This window comes from Vidua chalybeata, chromosome 20 (assembly GCF_026979565.1).
Source record: "Vidua chalybeata isolate OUT-0048 chromosome 20, bVidCha1 merged haplotype, whole genome shotgun sequence".
Lineage (NCBI taxonomy): Eukaryota > Metazoa > Chordata > Aves > Passeriformes > Viduidae > Vidua > Vidua chalybeata.
In genome coordinates, this window is record NC_071549.1 from 5429629 (window position 1) to 5453198 (window position 23570).

Here is a 23570-nt window from a genome sequence, read left to right on the forward strand (position 1 = left end):
ACCTGGTAAAAAAAGTGAGGATAAAACCTCACTGTTCTCTGGATGCATGTGCAGACTGTCCCTAGACAGAAAGGTCCAACTGTTAACTTACCAACTCCTACAAGAAGGCAGTTTGATGTGAAACAAGAAATACAACTTCTAAAAATAATCAGATTAAATAAGCAACGTCACTTTTGCTGTCTTCTCATTTCATCACTCTTTCTCTCTGAAGCAAACCCTCAGGTTTCACAGAAGTGGCTCCCAGGATCATGACCCGTCCCTTTCTTTGGCAAACCATTCTCCAAGTTGATATTTGGCTTTTTAGCATACTCAGAAACGCTGGCAAACCTTTCTTATTTTTCCTGTGGGACCCAGATTTTGGATGTTTTCTCTAACCCCATTTAGCATCCGCTACAAACAGTGATGCACAAGTGGGGTACTGAGGGAAACAGGGGGGCTGCTGCTGCGGAAAGCCGGGCGTGCAGACCCCTCCATTTCCCTCTGCGCACGCCTGCCATGCCCTGCGCGTTTATTAATTAAATTAATTTAATCTTTGACGCCATCCCCGCTGTGCCCGCACAGCCTCGCACCCTCTCCCCTCGGTACAACCCCCCCCTCCGCCCGCTGTACCTTGGCACGGCCCGGCTCACCTCCCCTCCCCCCCCCGCTTCCCCAGCGAGTGGTAGGCGCCGCGAGCTCTGATTGGCCGCCCGGCCCCGCAGTCCGCGCGAGCTGCGGGTGTCTCAGTGTGCGCGCGGCCGGCGCGGCGGGCGGGTCGGTCCCTGCGCTCCTTCCGCTCCCTCCGCCCCTCAGCGCCGCCGCCATGGCTTCGGGTAGGTGCCGCCAGCCCCGCCGGGCTCAGCGGGCAGCGGCGGCTCCGCTTCCCGCCAACGAGCGCGGGCGCGGTGGGGCGCGGGAGGGCGGGCGGAGCGAGCGCCATGTGGCGCATGTGGGAAAGGCCGCGGCCATGTTGCGGGGGACGCGCCCGCTTTTTCCCTCACGCCCCCCCCCCACCCCTGCTCTCGGTGAGGGGGAGGGGAGCCACGCCCCCGCCGGTGGCCCCCGTGGGCACGCCCCCCTCGGCCGAGGCCACGCCCCCTCCCGGGGGAGCCCCGGTGCGCGAGCCGCTTGGGTCACGCCCCTTTAGGCTCGGGGGCGTGGCCTGGCGGGCGCACCCCCCACCCGTGTCGCAATGGGGGGGGGGGCCGTGGGGGCAGGGGCCCTTTGGGGTCTTGTGCTCGGGTGATGCGTGGCGTGCACCCCTCCTTTTGGGGTCTAGAACCCCCACCGCACGTGTGAGCGTCCCCTTTAGGCTGTGCCACAGGCCCCCAGAGCGAGTGTGGACCCCATTTTGGTTCATACTTCCCAGTGGAGACCTCCCGCCTTGGGTCGTGTACCCTCCGTGTTTGGGGTGTGAGCCCCATTTTGGTTCATGTCCCCCACTTTTGGGTTGTGTACTCTCCCCTCCGGTGTGAGATGGAAGCTCCCCCCCTTCTGGGTCACAGCCCTTCCCCTCTGTGGACCCCGACTTTGGCTCGTGGTTCCCCCCCACCCCCATCCCGGTGTGAGATGGGGATCACCTTTGGGTCGTGCCCCTCTCTCTACCATGCTTTGTGTGCTCCCCCTTTGGATCAGCACCCCCCATGGAATGCAGGCACCCCCTCCCCTTCTTTGGCACGGGCAATGCCCTCCCCACGCCTTTGTGTGCTGGTATGTGCTGCCTCTGCTCTGCACTCTGCTCTTCACACAGTGAAGTGGGGGGGCTCACACCCCCTGCCCTGGCTTAAAACCGCCCTGCCTGGGCTTGTTTTCCAGCGGGGCTTCAGTTGAGCAGGGAAGCAGGATCTGCTCTCCCGGCTGAGCTGACACAGCCCAGCTTCTCCTGGGGCCTCTCCAAGCGCAATGTGCTGTTTCTTCATCCCCTTTGAGGTGTGGATGGTTGCTCCCCCGGCAGTGAAGCCTTGGCTAGGTGTGGATCTACCGGTGGGAGGAGGAATTCCAAGGCTGGCCGCGCTTTGTGGAGCGAGCCATGTTTTGTTGTGCTCGAGCCATTTTGGCGTTGTCTCGTGCTGCGTGTGAGTGATAGACAATACAAACAAAGCAAGGTGCAGCAATCCTTTCATTCAAGGAGCAGTTATGAACCTGGAAAAGCAAATGTGTCCAAAGGTACTAAAGTGAGTCCAAATGAGGAATTTTTCTACTAAATGAGTAAAGCATGGCAGTAAATTACATCCACTTTTACCCTGTCAGCTACTGACCAGTCAAGCACCTGTGTGTCTCCTCTGTTTTTAGTGATGTTCAAACATGAGGTTCTTTTTCTTTGGAGGATACTGAGAGGCACTGCTGTTTCTTTATATGAATTACTTAATAAGAAAATCTCAGTTTTCAAATGTACACAGCAGATTGTTCTATCTTGAGAGGAATAAACCCCCTGAGCAGTGCAAGGTGATTAGGCTGCTATGTCCCACTTCGTTAACAGGAAGTCTTTCCATGACCTTTTTAAACATTCAAAGAAAAAAAAAAAGTCAGTAGGAATTTCCTGAATAAACTGTTATTTCCAAAAATCCTTACAGATTCTTGTCCCCATTGAGCCCACAAAAAGAAATTGTTCAGAAGTCTGTAAGAGGTCCAGCAGAGGATGTAGAAAAATATATAAATAAAGGAAATTCCTCTGATTGCATGTTCTCATATTTTACAGGCTCCTTATCTGGTTGCTTTCAATTTTTTTTCCAAAATGTTGTGGTTTGGTGGAAGTTTGTTAAGGAGAAGCTAAGAAGATTAAGTGCAGTTCTTAAATTTATAGCTAGTTACATCCTTACTCAAGAATTTTCTGATACAACCACTAATATTCTTTAATTAGCAGCATTAATGGCATATAAATGTTAGAATTAAACCACAACCGTGTTTCACAATGTGAATAGTAATCTTTGTGATCATTTAAATGGAAACTGTAAAAATTTTACCTTACCCGTTTAAAAAACGCTTGAATTTCACCTCTACCTCGGGTTTTTAATTGCTTTACAATATGAAAAAGCAATGAAATATTTGTGTAGCAGTGCAAAAGGAGGAGAAATTCACGTCTAAGTGAAACTGCTTTATAGGACGTGTGAAATTTAACCTCCTTTCATCCCGTGTTAGCGTTTGGTAAATATTTCTGTTACAGAATGTGAAATTTGATACTTTGTGTTGCCTTGAGGAGATACGTCACCATTAATGCTGCTTGGTGTCCGAATATCTCGGGTGATGCCCCCTCGTGTCACATCCATCACCTCAGGTGATGCCCTCATCAAAGCTCTGGTTAAGTGTCTGTGTAACCACTGGCAGGATTGGATTTATAACCTGCTGAGGGAGGTATAATGAGCAGATTCAGCAATCTGATGAGTGTTTTGATTGGAAAATGGTCACAGTCGTTTATGACATTTACCCTGCCTTGTAATTAATTCTCAGTGTCAGCGTTTTAGGTGCTTCTGGGGATAGAGGCTGGAGAGAGAATGTGGGGGGAAGGGTGAAATTGGGGATGAGATGTTCCTGATAGATTTTATTAGACCATGGCACATGCATATTTATATAAATTCCTGAAGTGATTGGAAGAGAAAAATTGCAGGGCTTATCCAGAATGTTTGGGTTTTCACAAGAAGGTGGGAATTCCAAGCAGATTTCACTCCTGCCTAGGAAGTGAGATGGATGGAGGCTGAGCAGTACAGAGGCTGGAAGGGCAGGGAGCAGAGTGGGATGTGAGGAACCTGTGCAGAGCTGGGGTTGGGATGGATGTGGGGCTGATGGAGTCGTGTGTGTGTGTTCTGTGTGCTGCATCTGTCACGTGCTGCTGAGCTCTCAGCTGGGTTTTTCCTCCTGCAGTATGAGCAAAGGGAAGTGTCGTGGCTCCTCCATCGCTGATTTTTCATCTCCCATTCTGCCTCTGTTTGTGCCCTTTAGCTCGGCAGAGCTTTCTTAGAGCATCCCAAAAAGGGGTTCAGCTGCACTGACCTACTTAGCTTGGATTAATTAAGCTGCTGCATTCTGCTCATTGATGATGGCACTGTACTCTATAGCCACTAGAGGGGTTGTACAGTTCTGGATATTTGAAAAGACTCCTTGAAAACAGAATTCAGATCCTTCAAAAGTGTGTTGTGTCCCCCACACCCTGTGCTGCTGTCATTCCAGTCTTCATATTTTCACTTTTGTTAATGAAGAGGAAGCTTCATTCTGCAGGGATAGTAGTTGTAATATCCAGTAGACTTGAACCTTTCTCCCTCTACCCAGATTTTCTCCTCTAGTAAGTAGAGACTAAAATGTTCATTGGAAATTCTCAATATGACTTATTTATTTTTCTAGATTCTGGAAGTTACAGTCAGTCTGGGGGCCAGCAGAGGTATGTGAGGATTTTTGTTTTGCTGTTAGCAATTACATCTGCAAATGAAAAGACCATTTAATATTCCCAGCATGATGACTGATTGTTCAGGATAGAGTATTGATAGGTTTTTGGAATTAAGGATGCAGAAAGCTTGCACCTGGGCCTTTCTCAGGATGTCTTGTAAAACAAAGAGAAATCAGTCTGTATTCTGAAAAGAAGACAATAGTCATGTAATGTCAATGGATGTAAATTGGAATGACATCTTGTAATAGTAAGAACTTTTGAAATTACATTAATATAGAGAAATACTTTTCATGTGATTGCCTTAAGCTGTTCAGTAAGAAAGCCAAAGCTTATGATATTTATTATATGGCCCAAGGCTGCAGGGCATGTTTTAATCAGTGAGACAAGTGTTTTTATGGAAGTATAAAAATCATGGCTAATGCTGCCTGTGCTAATGAAGATCATGAGGTTTTGTGCTTGTAGCACTGCCTGAGTTTGGGTTTGTATCTCAGTATGATGAGCTTCAGCACATGCTGCTTCTGTCAGTTCATGAAGGCTTAAAGTGGCAGAATGATGAGTAAGTATAATATAAAATTACAGCAAACCCAGCTTTTATGTCCTTAAAATTTATATTTGAAATACAGCAGAAATTAAAATAAGCTCTTCTGGCTTCTGACAGTCAACCATTAATTCATTGATGCAGTATTAATATGCCTGGAACTGCAGTGCTTGGATTAAACACCTATTTTGGAATGAAGAGAAACTTAGAGACACCAAAAATAACTTTACTTTCCAGCTTGTGTGGAGGGTACTCTAAGCATTTCCTAAATGCATTTTTCTCTTCCAGCTACTCATCCTATGGCAATCAGAGCAGTCAGAATTATGGACAAGGACAGGTATGTTGAAAAAAACATTGTGGCTTTCAAAGCAGATGTTCCTTGAGTGAAAGTAATTGTTCATGGGCCAGGAAGAATTCCAGTCTCAGCTGTGCTTGATGTTTGCAGTTGTGTCTAGCCAAGGAAAACTGTAATTTACTGCTGTGGAAGTTACACTTACTTGAACACATTCTTGAAATTACAGGGATATTCTGGTTATGGGCAGAGTGGAGACAATTCCTCCTATGGACAGAACTATGGAAGCTATCATGGGAACTATGGACAAAATCAATCAGGTTTGGCTAGCTTGTTACATTCATTGGCAGGATTTAAAAGGTGAATATTGACTAAAAATTTTCTTCCTCGCTTTCCAGGTTATGGACAAGATTCCCAGGGATATGATGATGAATCTAATTATGAAAATCAGAATCAGAGCTCCTACAACCAGCAGTCCTATGGCAGCCAGGGGCAGCAGAAAGGGTCATCCCGAGGGTAAGGAAGCAGAGTTTACCAGTATCTATTTAAAGTATTGTCTAGTAGTTGTACATTCTTAACTAGAGCTATAACATATTTCTTGCTAACATTGCTGAGAAAAAGACAAATGTTTGAAGATCCACATCCTTGAAACATGTTTAATGTCTGAAAGGAGATACAGGAAGAATATTTCTTTATGTGAGAAGGATGGATGTAGTTGTTTTGAAGTCAAGCTGTATGGGGACATAACACTTTAGAAAGCCTTTGGGTTGTGGCTACAATGAAGAATGGACTTGGCAGAGTGTTTTGATTGGGAGAAAGGCCTATCAAATCCCTCCCAATCACATTCTTTTGTATAAACTTACAGTGCTCTTTTATTAGCTTCAAATAAGCTCTTAGCAAGGGAACTCTCAGCTGCTCTCAGATTGCAGACTGCTTATCTGGCTCAGAATGCCTTTTCTTGAAAGAGAAAGGATTCAGAAATGTCATGTAAGAAATATATTTTGGTTTTCCAACTAAGTAGAGTTCTCAGAACATGGTGGGTTTATATCCTCATCAGGAAATTAAATGTGCCCATGCATGCTGCACTCCGTGCTATTGCAAATGTATTTTACTTGTGATGTTGTATTGGATTCAATTTCAGGAGGATTAATGATACAGCTTTGAAAGTATGTTGGAAAATACAACCTAACTTGCCTTTAATGACTTAAAAGGCCACTTAATGTTAGAATACCTCCACTGTGCTTTACAGGCTTTGTGCCTCCACCCGAGGTCACTGCTTGTGTTAGAGCTTTACTGAGGATCATGTGACCTCTTTGAAATACTCTGTTGAGTACTAAACCTCGTTCTTGTGTCCAAGGTCCAAATGATTCTGTATTTTTTGCAAGGTGATAAAACCTCTACTTGGTTTCTGGTTTTGTAGTTCTTACTGTAAAACATTTTAATATTAAAAAAAAAAATCTTAATCTGCCAGCAATAGGAGCTTTCACTCAGATGTCATTTTTGCTTCCATAACAAAGGCAGGTGCACAGTTAAGTTTTGTTTTGCTGTGTTTTCTGAGTATTTGAGCTGTACAGAAGTAATAATGTAGTTTTTAACATTGTAGATGTCCAGTAGAATAAAAATACAGCACATAGGTTCTCCAAGAAGTTGTTTGTGATGTAGAAAATGAAGAAAAGACCTTGAAGGGAAGCTTCTCAATGTAGGGTTGTAACAAATATGGAGAAACTGAGACATTAAATGGTAGCAGCTTTGAAGAGGGTGGCCACAAAACTGTAGCTGTCACATCCTAGGGGAGGGAAGGGAAGACAGTAAACAGTGGATGCTTTCAACAATGCTTCCTTTGTTGGTAAAGGTGCAAAGGCTAAAGCAGAGCTGACTTTTTTGAAGTGAAGATAATAACAAAAATCTTCACAAGCTGTTTGCCACTGGGATTAGCAAGGTTAAAGCTGAGATCTAGGCTAGAAGTGGGAGAGAGCAGATTAAATGGTATTTACACTGATGGGATATTTTGGGATTGGTTAGACCAAACACACTACTTCTGAAAGTGCTTTGAAAATCTGGTAGAAACTTCCTGGAGGCTCTTGAATGTTTTTTCCTTTTTCTGAGATACTTTGAGTAGCAAGTAGAATTGTCAAAGACTGCAGAGTGGCAGATCTAGTGCCTCATCCTTCAAAAAAGGGTGGAAGCAGGAAGGGGGAAGGGAAGAAAGAATGGCAGAGGTCAGAGATTCTTTTCAGTTACTGAAAAAAATAAGATAGCTAAGGCACAACTAACTACCTGTGAGGAAACATAGGAATGAGTAACAGCCAGTGTTCCCTGTATGCAATTTAGTTCTCATAAATCTATATTATGCCTTGCCATAAAAGGCTAAGAGAACTATTGTCTCATATATCTAGATTTTCAAAATACTTTAGTTTCTACTTCAGATGCTGAAGTAGCTTAGGCAAGTGTGGTGTAGGTGAGATTCCCTTGTGGTTGCTTCAAAGTTATTAATCTTAATCTTAGAGGAGATTTATGACTCCCTCTTGGAATGTAGAGCTGCACTGTGTTGGAGTATCCTGGATGTGATACTGGCCAGTATTTCTGATGAGGGCTGCTGGGATAGTGTAGATGGCACTGAAGTGAGAAGAACCACAGGTATGTTACAGGCCACCAGAACAAAAATTCTTGATAAATTGTAGAATGCCCAGAAGAAGAGAGGTTGCAATTCAGTGAAAGCAAAATTTTGGGGTCTTTTAGGCAGCAAGTCTCAGCTGCACTATACAACATGAGCACTGAGGCTCTGCCCTGCAGGTGCAGGGGAAGGATTTGGTGTTGAGCAGGTCACAGGCTCTCCATCAGCCATTGATGGTACTGGGGAGAGAGGGGAAAGCAAGTGTTGGACTGGGACATGTGAGAGGAGTGATGCTCCTAAGTTATGTAATGAGGTAACTGCAATTAGGAAATTTTAACAATGTCATGAATTTTCAGCCGTTATTTTGCTCTCTATTCTGTGAACATTTAGCTATTAATTCAAATTCTGTTTGTTTTAAGTGGAAGAGGCTCTTATGAACAAAAGTCAAACTATGGTCAGCACCAAAGCTCTTATGACCAGCACTCAAGCTATGGACAAAACCAAGACTCTTATGACCAGCAGTCAAGCTCCTATGACCAGCAGTCGGGCTATGGCCACCAGGGCTCCTATGACCAGCAGTCGGGCTATGGCCACCAGAGCTCTTATGACCAAAAGTCAGGCTATAACCAGCACCAAAGCTCATATGGCCACTCCCAGCAATCCTACCAGTCTCAGAAGGGAAGCTATAGCCACAACAGCCAAGGTAAAATTGACAGCTTGATTTCAGTATTGGCTAATAAAATTGAGCAGAAGCTCTGTGAAATGGTTGGATTTCCTTCTGCAAGCAGTTGATTTGATGATTAGTTAAATTCTTTTCCATGCTGATGTTCATGGGGGATGTTTTATTTGTTAAGATTTTGAGAATATTACAGGGAGATTAAAATCTCTTGAGACCCCAAAATGGTTGCATTTAGGTATGTTAGAACAGCCTTGCAGAGACTCTGTCCCTGAGTTCTGCAAATTCTAGATGGACTTTTTCCCCTGGCTATTTTGAACCCTCTTCCTGCACGAGGGTGACATGTCTTGATCAGTCATGAAGAGCTTCTGCACTTCACATTCCAGCTTTACGCTGTGTAGGTGAATTGTGAGATAGAAGGAGAAGTTTAAGATGAAGCCGTTTTTTGCATTAACTTCACACCAGCAGCACAACCCACTCTATTTATCCTTGTTCTGTCTTCAGTGATGTCTTTTGCAAACTGGGAGGACTGCATGGAAGTCAAATGGAAAGTATATTTTAGACAATATGTGTTCATTGTTTGGAAAGTGGAGTGTAATTACAGAGTGGTTTTTACATTTTGATATACTCAGTGGCCCTGGAAGCCAAGGGAGATAATGGAGCAAAGTTTGGTTTGTTTTTTTTTTTTTTTTTTTCTTTTTGGCACAGAGAATGTCAGGGAGATTTAGGAATTGATACATCTCAGATGTAAATGGCAGAGTTAATGAAGAGGAGGTGGGAATTCCAGGCTGTGAATTTTCACTGTGCTGCAGTTTGCACTACAATTGACTCTGTTTGGTTTGACTCATTCTCCCAGATGATCGCCGTGAAAAGAGCAGGTATGGAGAAGATAATAGAGGATATGGCGGGTCACAGGGAGGAGGTAGAGGGGGATATGACATGGATGGAAGAGGTCATATGTCTGGATATGGGTAAGTGATCTCATTCCAGTGCCTGCAGCTCCTTACCCTTGTTTCCTATTATTTAGCTGGTTTTCATTTTTTGTTATTATATGTCTATTCCTAAGGTGGTTCAGGTTTAGATTTCCAAAACTGGAAGGTTTCTAAAATTAAACCTTTCTGCACTGTACAGAAATGGATTTTGCCTAGGGGACCAGCTTTTAAATTCACATAGATTGAGACCAGGCATTTGATTATTCTGACACACAGCTGCATTTTATTTGCATGAGTTGCAATACAAAAAACTGCCCCAGCCCATTGCTTGTTTTCAATGACAAGAAAACCAGCAGCCAGTGATTGAGGAAAATGTATGAAATTCATACCTAGGGTAGCTCATGTTTTACCAGGCAAGTATTTTGGCCTTGAATAATTTAGTAGTAACATTACTTGTTCTTTGTTTGTTTTTTTTATCAGTTTTAAACTTCTATTAAAATACACATCTTTTATTATTGATTTATTTCTCAGTCTGAACACGTTTATTTTGGGCAATCTGAAATACTAATAATGCTGTCACCCCTTTCCCCATTGCCTTAGGCCCTGTACTGTCAAGAAAATTTATGCACATATTTAATTCTGTGCTTGCAGATGATCTCATGCCAAGGTCTGCAACTGGGACTTTGGCTTTAAAGCCTACTGAATTAAACATATGACATATTATTTATTAATAGCTCACACAACTGGCTCCCCTTTGTGTCCCTCTGGGTGGTTGGAGGTGCAGAGGGCTCACTGATGCAGGGCAGGAATGTTGAAGCTTCCAGAGAGCTTTGAGGTGTTGCTTGTCAGCACCACTTACCCTACAAAAGGCTGCACAGCTCTGGGTTATTCCTAAACTCCAGATGAAAAACTCTATAATTATGCAGTGTTTTCTGTTGGAACTGATCTGATTTAAATAAAATAATCCACTACTTGGTTACTTTTAAAGGTACTTATTTTTAAATCATATTTAAAATCTGTCTGCTTCTGAGATGCTCCTAAATTGTATTTAATCACTTGTTTATAATGATGTAGGAGGATCTTACCTCTTCCAATTAGGTGTGATAGCACAATTAGAAAATCACATTAATGTTATTTTGTGTTTGCTGGGGTTTTATATAATATAAACTGAATGTATATTTTTCTGTAGTATTTTTTATAATAAGCACAAATTTATATACTATAAATAAGCATAAATATAGAAAAACTAATTTTGTAATATATAGTACCTCACATAAAATGAAAATAACAAACAAAATAATTTCTAAGTTAATTTTAATTTTAATCTAAGTTAACTTTTTTTTAATTAGATTTTCTTTGTGGATGAGGACTTTCCATATTGCTGTGATAAAAAAACTTCTATTAAAAAAAATTCCATAGCTTAGCCCATTCCAATAATAGCAATGAATGTGAGCTTCAAAAAAAAACACTGCTGATAGAGTTTGTCACTTTGAAACAAACTTGGGTCTTTGCAAGATAAAGTCAAATGTATTAATGTCTGTGAAAATAAAGCCTCTTGCCATATTTTTCCAAAATGTAAGGAAACTTTTACTGACGCATCCATGTAGATCATGGAACTTCACTGAACTGGGAAGCCAAAAGAAGGGAAAGAGGGAAAGTGAATGAAGAAGTTGAGGAAAATTCAGGGCAGTGGGAAGGCATTTATTAAGAATTCTGTCTGCTTCTGTTAAGTGATGTTGGCTTTAATGGTAATTTTTGTGGAAATTTTCTGGATTTACACTGTCATATATCTCTATTCAGTCTTTTTGCATAATTGTGACAGAGGATTCTCCTTCTGACATACGTATTTTACCAGACATGCTTATTAGAGAAGTCTAAAAGGTTAAATTCAATAACAAACTCTGTAATGAAGGGGAAAATAACTTGTAATAAGGTAAGAAATCATGTTTAGTCCTGTGAAAATGTGGGGTTTTAGGGTAGGGGTCCTTTGCAGAGTTTTACTTTAGGATACTCACCCAAGCTTTTTAGAGTCCTCATCTGAAATCCAAGGAATGGATTGTTACTGTGGCTGTGGGACTGAATTGTTTTGGTTAAGGCTGTAAGTGGGAAACACAGGAGCAAACAAAGCAGGTGAGGAGAGCTTTGCTTTTGGCTCTGCTCACACAGACTGGGCTGGGGGGAACCACAGAGATGCAGTTCAGAAAGGATTTGTCATAGAAATCCTGATTTTGCTCAGCATAGGTTATTTTTTTCTCTCTTGTGCAGATTTATGGTGATCTACTATAAACACAAGCTACCTATGCAGCTTAATTTATCAGTGGGAATTTGTGTGATATAAAGAAACTGCAGCATAGTACAGATGTGTTTTACCAGTGTGGTTTGTGTTCAGCATTAATATTTTGACTTGTAACAGATATGCTTGAGCTTAGCCATAATTATGGATACTTTGGAAAAATGTGAAGAGAGGCAATAAATATAAGCAAGGGAAAAACCCCATCTGTCAGTGACTGTTGGTGCACTAAATATTCCTTTCTTGTTTGTAAAATACACTTTTAGGTGTTGGGACACACTTGGTGAGACAGATACACGTTGCAGGCTGAAATTTGGTCCCTGAATTCTAAGTGCTGCTTCTGCCAGTATCTGATATTTATAAAACTGCATTTCTTGTATGTTGAGCTCCCCATATTACCTGTACTTTAATTTAAGGAGATGTTCCCAGCTGGATTAAGCAATATCCAGATGAAGCCCAGTTACAGTCTAGTAGGGGATGATAAATCTATGATTGAATATGGGAGAAAAGAGCAACTGAGGACTTCTCTTTCATAGCAGCAAGTTCACACACCGAGTGGTGCCTTGTCATTTTCTGGCTGCCTGCAGTTCAGCCTCTTATTTATTATCTTACTTAGTGGCACTGCTGAATTTTAACTGCCTGTTCATGTTTCTAACACAGGATATTAAGACTCCAAAATCCATCTGGTCACCCATCTCTGAGGTCTGTGGGCAGGCCTGGTAAAGCAGTGGGCTGTGAAATGCTGCAGTTGTATTTTCCACATGTTTTCTGCCAATAATGTGGGAACTAATCCAGTTGATGAGGTTGAATTTTGGGTCTCAATGAGGGGCAAATCTGAGACTGTAGCATCAGCTGCTTGCAATTTCTGTGTTTGACTTGCTGCAGGATATCTGCCTGATCCAGGGAATCTTGGCTAGTTTTGAGCAGCAATTGCAGGAAGGTAACAAACTGCAGCTTTATATATCACATATCAAATGCCACATAAAAATGTAGGAAAGCATGAATCCATTGTCAAAGGTGTCTATCAGTAGATTGTTCCAGATTTTTGTTGGGTTGGTCATGTGTGACTAAGCAGAAGACAACATGCTGAGGCATACTTGGGCAAAAATGTATTTCTGTAGACATTAATTAAAAAACTAATTAAAATTATTGGTGACACTCGTTAGTGCAGAGTGCAGAACTGCTGTTTCACAGAATTACGGCATTGGACTGTTACATTTTGTATATTCAACTCCTACTGTTCAGGATTATGGTGCACACATTTTCACCCCAGCATCCTACAAAACCCTCACTTCCAGCAAAATCCCAGATGTGTTGACACAAACTTACTTTGTGTACATTTTTTAATTGTTGGGGTTTTCTAACTGCTTTACACTTCCACATCAGAAAATATATTTGTTCTGGATATTGCTGTCCTGATGAGCTGGGACCATAATCTGGGGTTAGAAAATTTTCATAACATTTAAATGTTTGATATTATTTACTGTTGTTGTTTCTGAGTTAAAATCCCACAAAAACAGGCATCCTACTAAAAATTGTTGTGTCATAATGAAGTTTCTTTTTTAAGCTGAAGTGAATTGGAGGTGGCAGAAAGGTATTTACAGTAAATTTTATCATCACCATTGTGTTTTTAATCATCAGTCCTTGAAAACAGACAGCCTTAAGTAAAGATCAGCCCTGATTCTGCATGCAAAATCTTTAATGAGCAAAGTGAATTAATGAATAAATGACACTGCAATTTAGCATTCAGATTTCTTCTGTGGAACAGCAATAAAATCTGCAGCAAAAATTTATTTTAGGAAAAGTCCCAGTAAAAGTGATACTGTCTGTTGTGCCAAACTGTCCCAGAATGTCAGTCACCCTCCAAAGAGTGTCTCTTAATCCAGGTTTGATAATAACCTGTTGAAACTTTATTTGGTCCTCACTTTGGGCAGATTTCCTCTCATAAATGTTAAGTATTGGCAGCTTCCATTTATGGCTTTCCATTTGCTGTAAAGGAATGACTCCCTAATTTTACTTCATTGCCTCTTGATGGGTGTCTGTGTGCCCTGTTTGGACTGATGTGTGAGCAGACAGATGGAATTAACACCTGCAGTGATTTCTAGTCACAAAGTGCTTTGGTGAAGAGGCACAATAGCTCCAGAGGCTGGAGATATTTCTCTGCAGCAGGGTTTGAGCTCACACTGCCTTTATAAAGAGAAAGCTCTTGGGATTAGTGATCCTGCCTGATTTTGAGGTGGCAGCTGTGTCCCTCAGGACGAGGAGGACAAGCAGACAGTTGTACATGGAAGTATGAGAGAGTCCTTCTGACATTTGGTTATTGACTTTCTAAAAAACCCAGTGGTTTTTTTCTGACAGCTCTGAGTATTGATTATCTTGTGTTCATACCATGGATGCAATTAAAAATGCTATTGTGAAAAATCCTTCCAGTACAAACCTTTCCAGTGAAAAAAGAGTGAGGGTTTATTTTCATGCACATAATTGGAGGCATAACAACCTGTTTTAAATCCCCTTCTAACCTTTGAAAATTGATGTGTGTATTCTCTTAACTTGGTCTACATTTTGTGCCACAGGTTTCAGAATGAATGAAATAAAACTTCACGGCCTCTGCTTTTGAAGCTCACATACACACACACCTTCTCTGTAATGCCAAGTGCTGTAGTACAGTAGGTCCCCACAGACCCTTGCTCAGAGAATGGCTCATTCTGCTAATTTACCCCCTCTATTATTGAATGCATAACAATAGAGATTAATTTTAGCTCTTTTGACTTCTAGGAAAGTACTAAAGTACTAATTATTCCAAAGTAGCAATTATGTCTACAATTAAAGCCCACATTAATCTTCATGAAAATACCATTTTTGTTTTAAACCCCAGTTTTGAATAGCTGTTATTTTGGCTGATGGGATGGGAAAAGGTATTGAACCAACCACATGTGTATGGGTTAGTTTAAAATACTCCTTAGGGCTTGTCTTCTCCAGTGCAGCACCCTGAGAGATTTTTTTCTTTGTAATTTAATCTCTGAACATGAATGGGTAGTGAGGAGAACGTAGACATGGTGCTTTAGCTGCCAGACAGTAATTCTCAACTTGTCATCAGTTAACTGTAGATTGAGCCTTGGGCTCAGCACGTAGAGACTTAAGGAAGAAATCATTTCTTCAATTTTTCCTCTGCAGTGGTGGTGACCGTGGTGGCTTCAAAAATTACGGTGGTAAGTGCCGAGTATCCAAAAATGTTTCAGTGGAAATTCTTTATAAATCTAAAAGCCACCAATATCTTGTTACTATCTAATAGAAGCATTATAGAGTTTTGGTGAGGCTGGTGTGATCACGAGTTTTAATAGCCAAACTTGTAGCAATAAACTGGATTTCTACTTTGTCAAATTGCATGAGAGAATTTGTGGAAACAGTGACGTTCACCGGATTATTTTTTTTTCTTTTCTTTTTTTAATTTTTGTTACAAATGCTTCTTAGAAAGGTACTAGAGGTAGAAAAAAAGTGGGAAACTGCTTGGTGATGTGACAACCAGCATTTGCAAGCAAACACCAGCACAGCATCAGTGTGGCAACTGCCACATGCTGCAAGTTAAAGAACACGTTAACGTCCTACAGACGCCTTCTGTTGAACGTTTAAATCTAAATATTCTCTAAATCTCTGGTGAATGTCTTAGATCTTAGATGCATTGCATACATTCTTTGTATATTTTCTTGTTGCTAAAAAAGTCACTTGGATGTGTTGTGATAAAAATAGTCTGTTTTCTTTCTTTTTATTTTTTTTTTTTTTTTGGTCAAACCCATATCATAGGTCAAAGGGATTATGGACCAAGATCAGATGCTGGTAAGGAAACAAGTAGTGAGTGGGAGTGGATTGTAGCTCTTAGGTCACTGCTTTTTTCTAGACAAACATTTTAAAATGTTTGTCTAGAAATATGGATGTGGCTGCAATTCCCATGGCTCAAAAGAAGCCTAGCTAAAGCATGCCTTCCTTGAAAGAAATATACTTAATTAAAGTGCATGTGAATTTTTGGATGTTAATGCAGCAAGTAAGAATTTCCTTTTGAATTCTGAAAGTGCTTGAGGCAAGCAGCTGCTTTCACTGCCATCACACTTCTGCTAAGCTTGTGTTATTTAAAACACACGCTGCTCTGGTGGGTTGGGATGCACAGCTGCATGAATGTTGGGTATAAGGCAGGTCAGCTGTCCAGTGTACTCAGTTGATGGTGTTAACCTCAAAATTAAACTCCCTGCTCCTCTTTTATTTCACACAAAATGTCTCTGGGATTTAAGAGTCTGCTACTGGGGCAGCACAGAGCTGAGCTCAAAATACTGCTGCAGTTGCTCCCACAAAAACACTTGGTAAATGTAGCTTAATTTTCCACAGATTCAGAGTCTGACAACTCTGATAACAACACCATCTTTGTGCAAGGACTCGGAGAGGATGTTTCAACAGATCAAGTGGCAGACTATTTCAAACAGATTGGTATCATAAAGGTATGTGAAATGAGAAATCATGGGTCAGAAAGAAGGGAACTGGTGGAGCTGGTGTACTGGAAATGTACTGGTATCATTTAAGGCAGAGTTCTCTCTGACTCCCCAGCAGTTGTAGATAATATTTTATCTGAATTCCCCGCTGACAGCTCATTTGTAAGCTGGCAGCACTAGCACCTTTCTCCTAGTGACATTTAGATTGCTTTGTGTCTCTTCTTTAGTCTTTATAGCCCTGACACTCTATCCATTGTGCCACCCTCGTACTGCAGCACGTGTGCCTCTGTTCTGTGGCTGCTGCTCCTGGTTCTGCAATTCTAAATTAGGATTTTGTGCACTTGACCTCATTTTTTTGTTAAAACTGGGCCCATCATTACTTCATGGAGAATGGCCAGTCAGTATCCTTCAGTCAAATCCCTCTTTTTTGCAGGCCAGCTCCAGGAGAATATTCTCACTAAAGATACTTAGTGTTACAGTTTATGCTCTGAACTAATTTCACCACTGTTTCTGCTATGCCAAGTGTACAACCTTTCTTTTCAGACCAACAAAAAGACTGGGAAACCCATGATAAATCTGTACACAGACAAGGATACTGGCAAGCCAAAGGGAGAAGCCACAGTATCTTTTGATGACCCTCCTTCTGCTAAAGCAGCAATCGACTGGTTTGATGGTGGGTGAGAGTTACCTGTTCCTTTGGCCATTCTTGAATCTAACAGGCAGTGGAAGAAGCACATCGATTACCTTTTTGGAGGGCCAATGCTGCTATTTATGTAGCTTTTGGCTTGGGTTTTTTGGTTTTGTTTTTGGTTAGGGTTATAGTTGTTTGTTTTTTTTTTCCTTAAACAAAGACCTATATTTCATGGTTTCTTACGTGTGTTGGATTTCTCTCATTTCATTAAACAGCAGATAGTGATTTAGACCAAAAATGTGCAGTGAAACTGAGGATTTCCTGCTGTACCTCAGTCATCCATGCACAAGGTGTGAGAGGTGGTGTTTGTGTCACTTCTTGTTTAGACCAAGAGAGCTGTAATCTGTGTTAGCAGCTGGAGGGATTCCCTACAGTCTTGCGTTGATATTTTTAGTGGTGTGGAAGCATTCTTAGAGTCTGGGAATGGTTCTGGCAATCCTGTGCTGAGTGCTCTGTATGGACACAGTGAAAAACAAGGGTTTAAAATTATGGATTTATCCCAGAAATATATTGATGTAAAACTCCTCAGACTGCAGAAAATACAGTGACACTCTTGTAGTAGTAAACTCAAGGGGATGAGGGAAAAGTAAAAAGTACCTTTTCCTGCCACCTTGTGTGTTCACAGAATTTTAGTGATGCTGGGTAGAAACAAAAGGTTTCTCTGCATCTTCTGGGAAATTATACTGCTTTAAAAAATTGGCATGGCATGCTTGTCTGATGTTTGTATTTGCTAATAAAATGCAAATTGACTTTGTTTAAGAGGGTAAGGCAAATATGACTATATTAGGCACATGTGCAGTGCTGTTTGTGTGTGATAAACATTGGATCCGTGAAGAATCCAGTCACTGAAAACCATGAACTTTATTTAAATACATTGGGAGTTAGGTTTTGGGCTGGCTATTGGGTGGTACAAAAGCCTTGTTGCCTTGGTGGAATTACAGACAGTTCAAACATCCAAGCTACTTCCTCATGAGCATGGCCAAAAATCTTTTAGACATTCTTACGTCTTTAAGTTGCAACTTACAGATCTCATTTAAACTAAAATATCTGTGGGTTTGTGGAGAGTTTAGCAAGTAGATCAGGGTTTCCATCTCACCTTTGGACCAGTGCTTTCAAAACCAAGAGATTTACTGCAGCTTCCCTGTGTCTCAAGAGTTTTGTGTTCAGACCAGGTTTGCAAATGACTTCTGCTCTGCTGGGCTTGCTGCTGTGTTGTTGGGAGCTGCATTGATCCTTTCTCTTCTCCCACAGGAAAAGAATTCAATGGCAATGTTATCAAAGTTTCTTTTGCAACCAGAAGACCTGAATTCATGAGAGGAGGTGGAGGTGGTGGGCGTCGAGGTGAGATTAAAGTCTGTAGAGTCCTTGGTTTTGCACAATTAAATACCTTTTCACTATGATTGATTTATTAAAGAGAAGTTGACTTTGAAGCAGTGATCCATCAAATATATGAGCATTTGGGATTCTGCCAGGAAAGGGAGTAATAAGGATTGAACCCAGTTAAGTAAACTGAAATCTGTAATCTCTTCTGTACAACACAGAATTTATGCTTTCCTTTAGAACTGGATCTCCACATCTTGTCTCAGCGTTGCTTTTAAAGAGAAAGTATAAGAGGGTTGTTGAGCTGTGCCAGCCCCACATATACAGGGGAGAATATTCCCAGTGAGTATTTGCTTATTGCAGCAAAGCCTTGAGATACTCTGTTCCCAGCTGGGATTAAGCAGGGTACATAATTCAGCTGCTGCTGATTTGGAGCAGCAGTTAGATTTCTGATTCCTTTAATCAAGGCTGTATCAATCTCCCTGATTCTCTGCCTATACAGTTTTGTCAGTAATCCACTGGGTATTCATTACCATTTTCCAGTAATTATGCTTTGGGCAGTGACTGTCAAATTCTGGTTCTGAAATCAGGCAGTTCTGTAGGCTGATGGAAAAAGAACCTTGTTGGCATAAAAGTTCTTATTTTTGTGATGCAGAAAGCAAGAATGTTGTCCCTCTGCCTGTGTCAGAGGCATCCTGGGATTAATCCAGACTTTTATTGTTAAATTTTTCTTCTGTAGCTAAGTCTGGCCATAAGTGACTGATCTTATACCTTGTTAAGTCTTTTTGAAATTTTATTAATGCATGTAGTGGATTTATATTTACCCAAGCAGATCAGGTTTCCCTTTACTGCTGAAAAAGAATTTATAATAAATAGTGGGAATATATTTGCATTAAATACTTCTTCCATCTGAGAAGTCTGTCTGTCACTGGGGGTCTGAAGGCAGTGACAAACTTTGATACCTGTTTGTCATGTGCAGTTCACAGAACTTTATTCTGATTATAATTTTGTCTGCAGGTTCACGAGGTGGCTATGGAAGAGGTGGGGGCTTCCAGGGTAGAAGTGGGGAACCCAAAAATGGTGATTGGGTTTGTCCTAACCCGTAAGTGTCATTTTAATTGGGATGGGAATTTTCATGTGTGCTTCACCATCACAGCTCAGTCTGGGGAATCCTTGTGTGTTCCAGGTCCTGTGGCAACATGAACTTCGCTCGCAGGAATTCCTGCAACCAGTGTGGGGAGCCCAGACCAGAAGATTCACGTCCACCAGGAGGTGTGCAAAACCAGCTACACCTCTTAAATGTTTCAAGTGTTCATATCATCTGCATCTTTCTGAAAAAACTGATGTATTTCCATGTTTTTCCCCAGATTTCCGTGGTAGAGGTGGCTACGGAGGAGAGCGGGGCTATCGAGGGCGCGGCGGCCGAGGCGGGGACCGGGGAGGTGGCTATGGGGGCAAAATGGGAGGAAGGTAAGAGGAGCCTTTGTCCTTGCTTGGCTGTGGGATTGATGGGGACTGTGGGAGAAGCGTTGTTTATTTGTAAGTACAACTGCCATGAAAATATTAACTACAGACAGGAGCATCCAGAGAACCGCTCAGTCTGAGTTGTGTGAATGTTTCTGGGTGAGGCTCTATAAAAACACAGATCAGCACACGGACGTCATTGTAGAAATGTTTGACTGAAGGGACTGTTTGTTATTTCCTTCATCTGTTACTTGCTTAGAACCCTTTCTCTCCCCTACAGAAATGATTTCAGAAATGATCAACGCAACAGACCATACTGAAGACCACTGTGAATGTTTTGTTTGTCTTCTCGATGCATTTGATAGTGAAATTGCCTGCAGCTTCACCCATGGCCTCTTTCGATAGTGGAATTGAGTGAAACTAGATTTTTATTTTGGTGGGAGGGACTGGGGTGGTTTTGGAGGATTTTTTTTTAAAGCAAGACATTGAAATTTAATCCTAATTTCCATATTCTCCTCTTTTCTTCCCCCCATCCCATACCTTTTCAACAGGCCCCAAGAAGGAAAAGGATAAACTGTAAAATATTGCCAAAATATGAAGTGTTTTGTAATACAACAATAAATGCTGATTGTTTTATTTGTGAAATCGTACTGTTTCACAGTTACTTGAGTTGCATGCATTTCCTTACAATATTCCCAGTGTTCCTGTGGGATGGCTTAAGGAGTAAATAGGCACTTGTTTGGAATGGCACTGCAGCTCTGACCCGAGCTCTGTGTGTTCACAGAATCTGCAGGCAGGTCAGTGAGCCTCCTTGCTATCCATGTCCTCTATCCTGGATTTGCAGACTTGTCTCCTGCTCCTTTCCTTTTCCCTCCTGTGGTGCTTGCAAACCTGCTTTGGTTGCCCTGCACCCTGAGGGGAGCAGGCAGAAGCAGTGTGAGTGTGTTCTGCTGCTGCCAGGGGGCAGAACAGCTCAACATCCAGTTGGTGCATTGTGAGCTTTTGGGATTCAGCTCTGCAGCCAAGGGAGAGGAAAGAAGGGAGGTTAATCATCCCTCCTGCTCTGATAGGTCACTGCAGGGGTGAGCAGTCTGACCCCAGTCAGGTCATGGCAGTGCTGCGTCTGCATCACAGGCCTTTGAGAGAGAACTGTCCAGTATTCCAGTGGGCAACACTATAAATACAAGTCTTGGGGTCTGTGGTTACAACTGGGCATAGAGCTGGGCCATATCTCACTGAGGAATGAACAGAAATGGCTTTTGTTAAGGTTTATGAGCTGTCGCTGTTGAGCAGGACGGAACAGAGAACTCCAGATCAGAAGGCTAAGAAAATTAACTCTCTCTCCTTATTTCAAATGTACCACTCTATATATAGAGAACATCGAGAAGACTCATTTCATTGGTCTTAGAGTAAAAACATGTCACACCATTGGTGTGCAGTGAATAACACACAGTAGCAGAACATATCTATAAACAATGTGAATAACAAGATAGATTAGAGAATTATTTATATTCTTTCCCAACTGTTTCCCAGGCTCTTGTCTGGTTAGAAAACCTTTCTCTTTCTCTCTGACTGAGCTGAGAATATCCACATTGAGCCACCTCCCCAGCTTGGTGTGTATTGATGGTCATGGTAACAAAGTTCAAACCAGCATTACACAGGGTTGTAAATGTGAGAACTGGGCCTTTTTCAGGTTTCTCCTGGAAAGCATCTGCTCTGTTAGGAAAGATATTTGTCACAAATTATAGACAGCTTGTTCCTCTAAACAGTGGAATTTGATTATATATGTACTAGTGACAGTATAATCCAAAGTATGGCATGTGAGGGTTCAGAAAGTCGATGAATTCAGTATCTGTTGTTTTACTGGCCTAGAAGAGTTGGATGCTGATGGTTTTGAAGCTGGGGTTACTGTTTGGAGGGAAGAGGCTAGAGGGTGCTCTTGCCCACTGCTGTTCTGGCTGATGCAGAAATGGTGCCAGCTGGATGGGATGGAAGGAAAGCAGGAATCAGCCACTGAGAACAGCCTCAGTATCCCTGCTGAGGTTTGTTCCCCAGCAGAGCTGACACCTTGCACTGCACAAACAGCTCCTGAGGATGCAGCTGGAGCCCTCAGAGGTGAGCACAGAATTGGGCATGGCTGAGCTGAGCTGAGCAAAACCCAGGGCTGGTGCAGCACTGCCCCTCTGCTCCCTGCAGTTCCCTGGTGGGGCTCTGGCTTTTTCCCTCCTGGAGAAGGGCTTGGTGCTTCAAACAGCTGGTGCTTCCAGTATTGGGAGCAACAGTTGTAGCTGCCTTTAATGCCAGCTCGGCTTCCAACCCTGCTTTCTCCCCCAGGCTAAGAGTACTTTCCTCTTCAGTCCCTGGCAGGATTACCAAGTAGATGAGTCTTCAAGTGAGCCACAAAACTGGAGCTGTCACCACCTTCTCAGCTTTTCCAGCCTGGCAATTATGCTGAGCACTTCTTGTTTATGTTCTGTTCTGCTCTGGGGAAAAACCACCTGAGTTCTTGCATGGTTTTAAGACACCTTCAGCAGCTGCTTGATCTTTCAGAAAATCAGCAGGACAGAGAAACTGTACTGGCTTTTGATGGGTTGTTTTACTTGCCTTTGGTGCAGTGAGTTAAATTAGCTCAGAGAGGCTTGGGAAGATGTTCTGTAAAAAACAAACCTCGATGATTTAACTATGTCATTGCCCTCCAACTGCTTCTGCCAAGTCCTTTGGTACTGCAGGTTTTCTCCACAGCTGCCTAAAGTTTGCCAGGACAACCTTTAATTGAAGTTAAAAGGAAAGTAAAAAATTTTTAAATTTAGTGTATTAAGGATTGAATTAATTGTAGTTCTTCCCAGTGCTGTGTGAGGATTTGGTAGGACTTCCTATAATAAAATTCCAGACTAATGAGGGATAGGACAGTAGATCTGTCCTGTCAGGAGGTGGAAAACCGGGAGAATCTTTCTCAGCAGAAAGGAGCAGTTTGGGTTGTTCTCAGCATAGCTGGGAGTAGCTCTGCTCTGCTGCCTTCATCTCTCTTTATGCTCCATCTTCCAGTACTACATTTTCTTAGTGGCGAGGGTTTCATTTTGGAAATCAGTCCTGTGTGGAATGCTGGTGGTTTATTTATAAAAACAGGTCTAGCACTTGCCAAGCTCAACAAGGACTTGGTGGAGAAAAGAGGGATGCCAATGCAGGAGTGGCACGTGATCCTTACAGAGCTGAAATGCCACTCCTATACAAAATAATAGCTAAACATTTTCAGAGACAGACAAATAGTTTCCATGCCTTTGCAGCCAAACCCACCTCACCCTGAGAAGAAATGCAACTTTAAGTTGCTCAAATACCACAGTCCTAAAGAGAGATATGGGGGCAGTGACTGAAGCCAATCTCTCATGTCTCCAGGGGTTTGAGGCCAGGATCCAGCCAGTGCTGCTTTGCCTAATCTAGAACTGATAATTCCCATTTCCAGGGTAACAGAGCCTGTGTGATGATGTCCCGGTAGATGATGTTGCTAATGCTGCTGTAGCAGTTGCTTGTAAAGCTGTTGTAATAAAATACAGCTGTCAGAATGCACTCAAAACTGCTTAAAACTCCCCTTTTCATACCAAGGTGCTGATGTTTGCTGGAACTCGGGTGCCACCCTGATCCTAGAAAGAGATGCATGGTTTTGGCTGTTAGCCAAGCAAATAGCAGTGAGATTCAAACTGCTCCAGCAAATTGGTGTGTTCGTGGGAGGGCTCATCAGCTGGATGCAGCTTCTTGACCTCATCGACTTCCAGGAACTCCACACACAAAAGGTAAAGCCAAGGGAAGTCTGTGCAGACTTTGCATTTTGTCTTTAACATCCTTGTGGTAAGTGTCTGTTCTTGGCTCTGAGACAGGATGCTGGGCAAAACGGGCTTTCTAACACATTTTAAGGACACAGGA

General features: G+C 42.2%; 1 protein-coding gene across 1 annotated transcript; it reads left to right on the forward strand.

The window, feature by feature from the left end:
- Window positions 1–701: 701 nt before the first annotated feature.
- On the forward strand, window positions 702–20297 carry TAF15 (TATA-box binding protein associated factor 15). The gene is made up of 16 exons (XM_053961370.1): window positions 702–812; window positions 4315–4351; window positions 5184–5232; window positions 5417–5507; window positions 5586–5703; window positions 8221–8504; window positions 9334–9448; window positions 14874–14908; window positions 15501–15533; window positions 16077–16186; window positions 16721–16850; window positions 18120–18209; window positions 19206–19290; window positions 19375–19460; window positions 19556–19658; window positions 19933–20297. Exons 1-16 carry the CDS (start codon window positions 803–805, stop codon window positions 19970–19972), a joined length of 1416 nt encoding a protein of 471 aa, XP_053817345.1. The 5' UTR covers window positions 702–802; the 3' UTR covers window positions 19973–20297.
- The last annotated feature ends 3273 nt before the right edge of the window (window positions 20298–23570 follow it).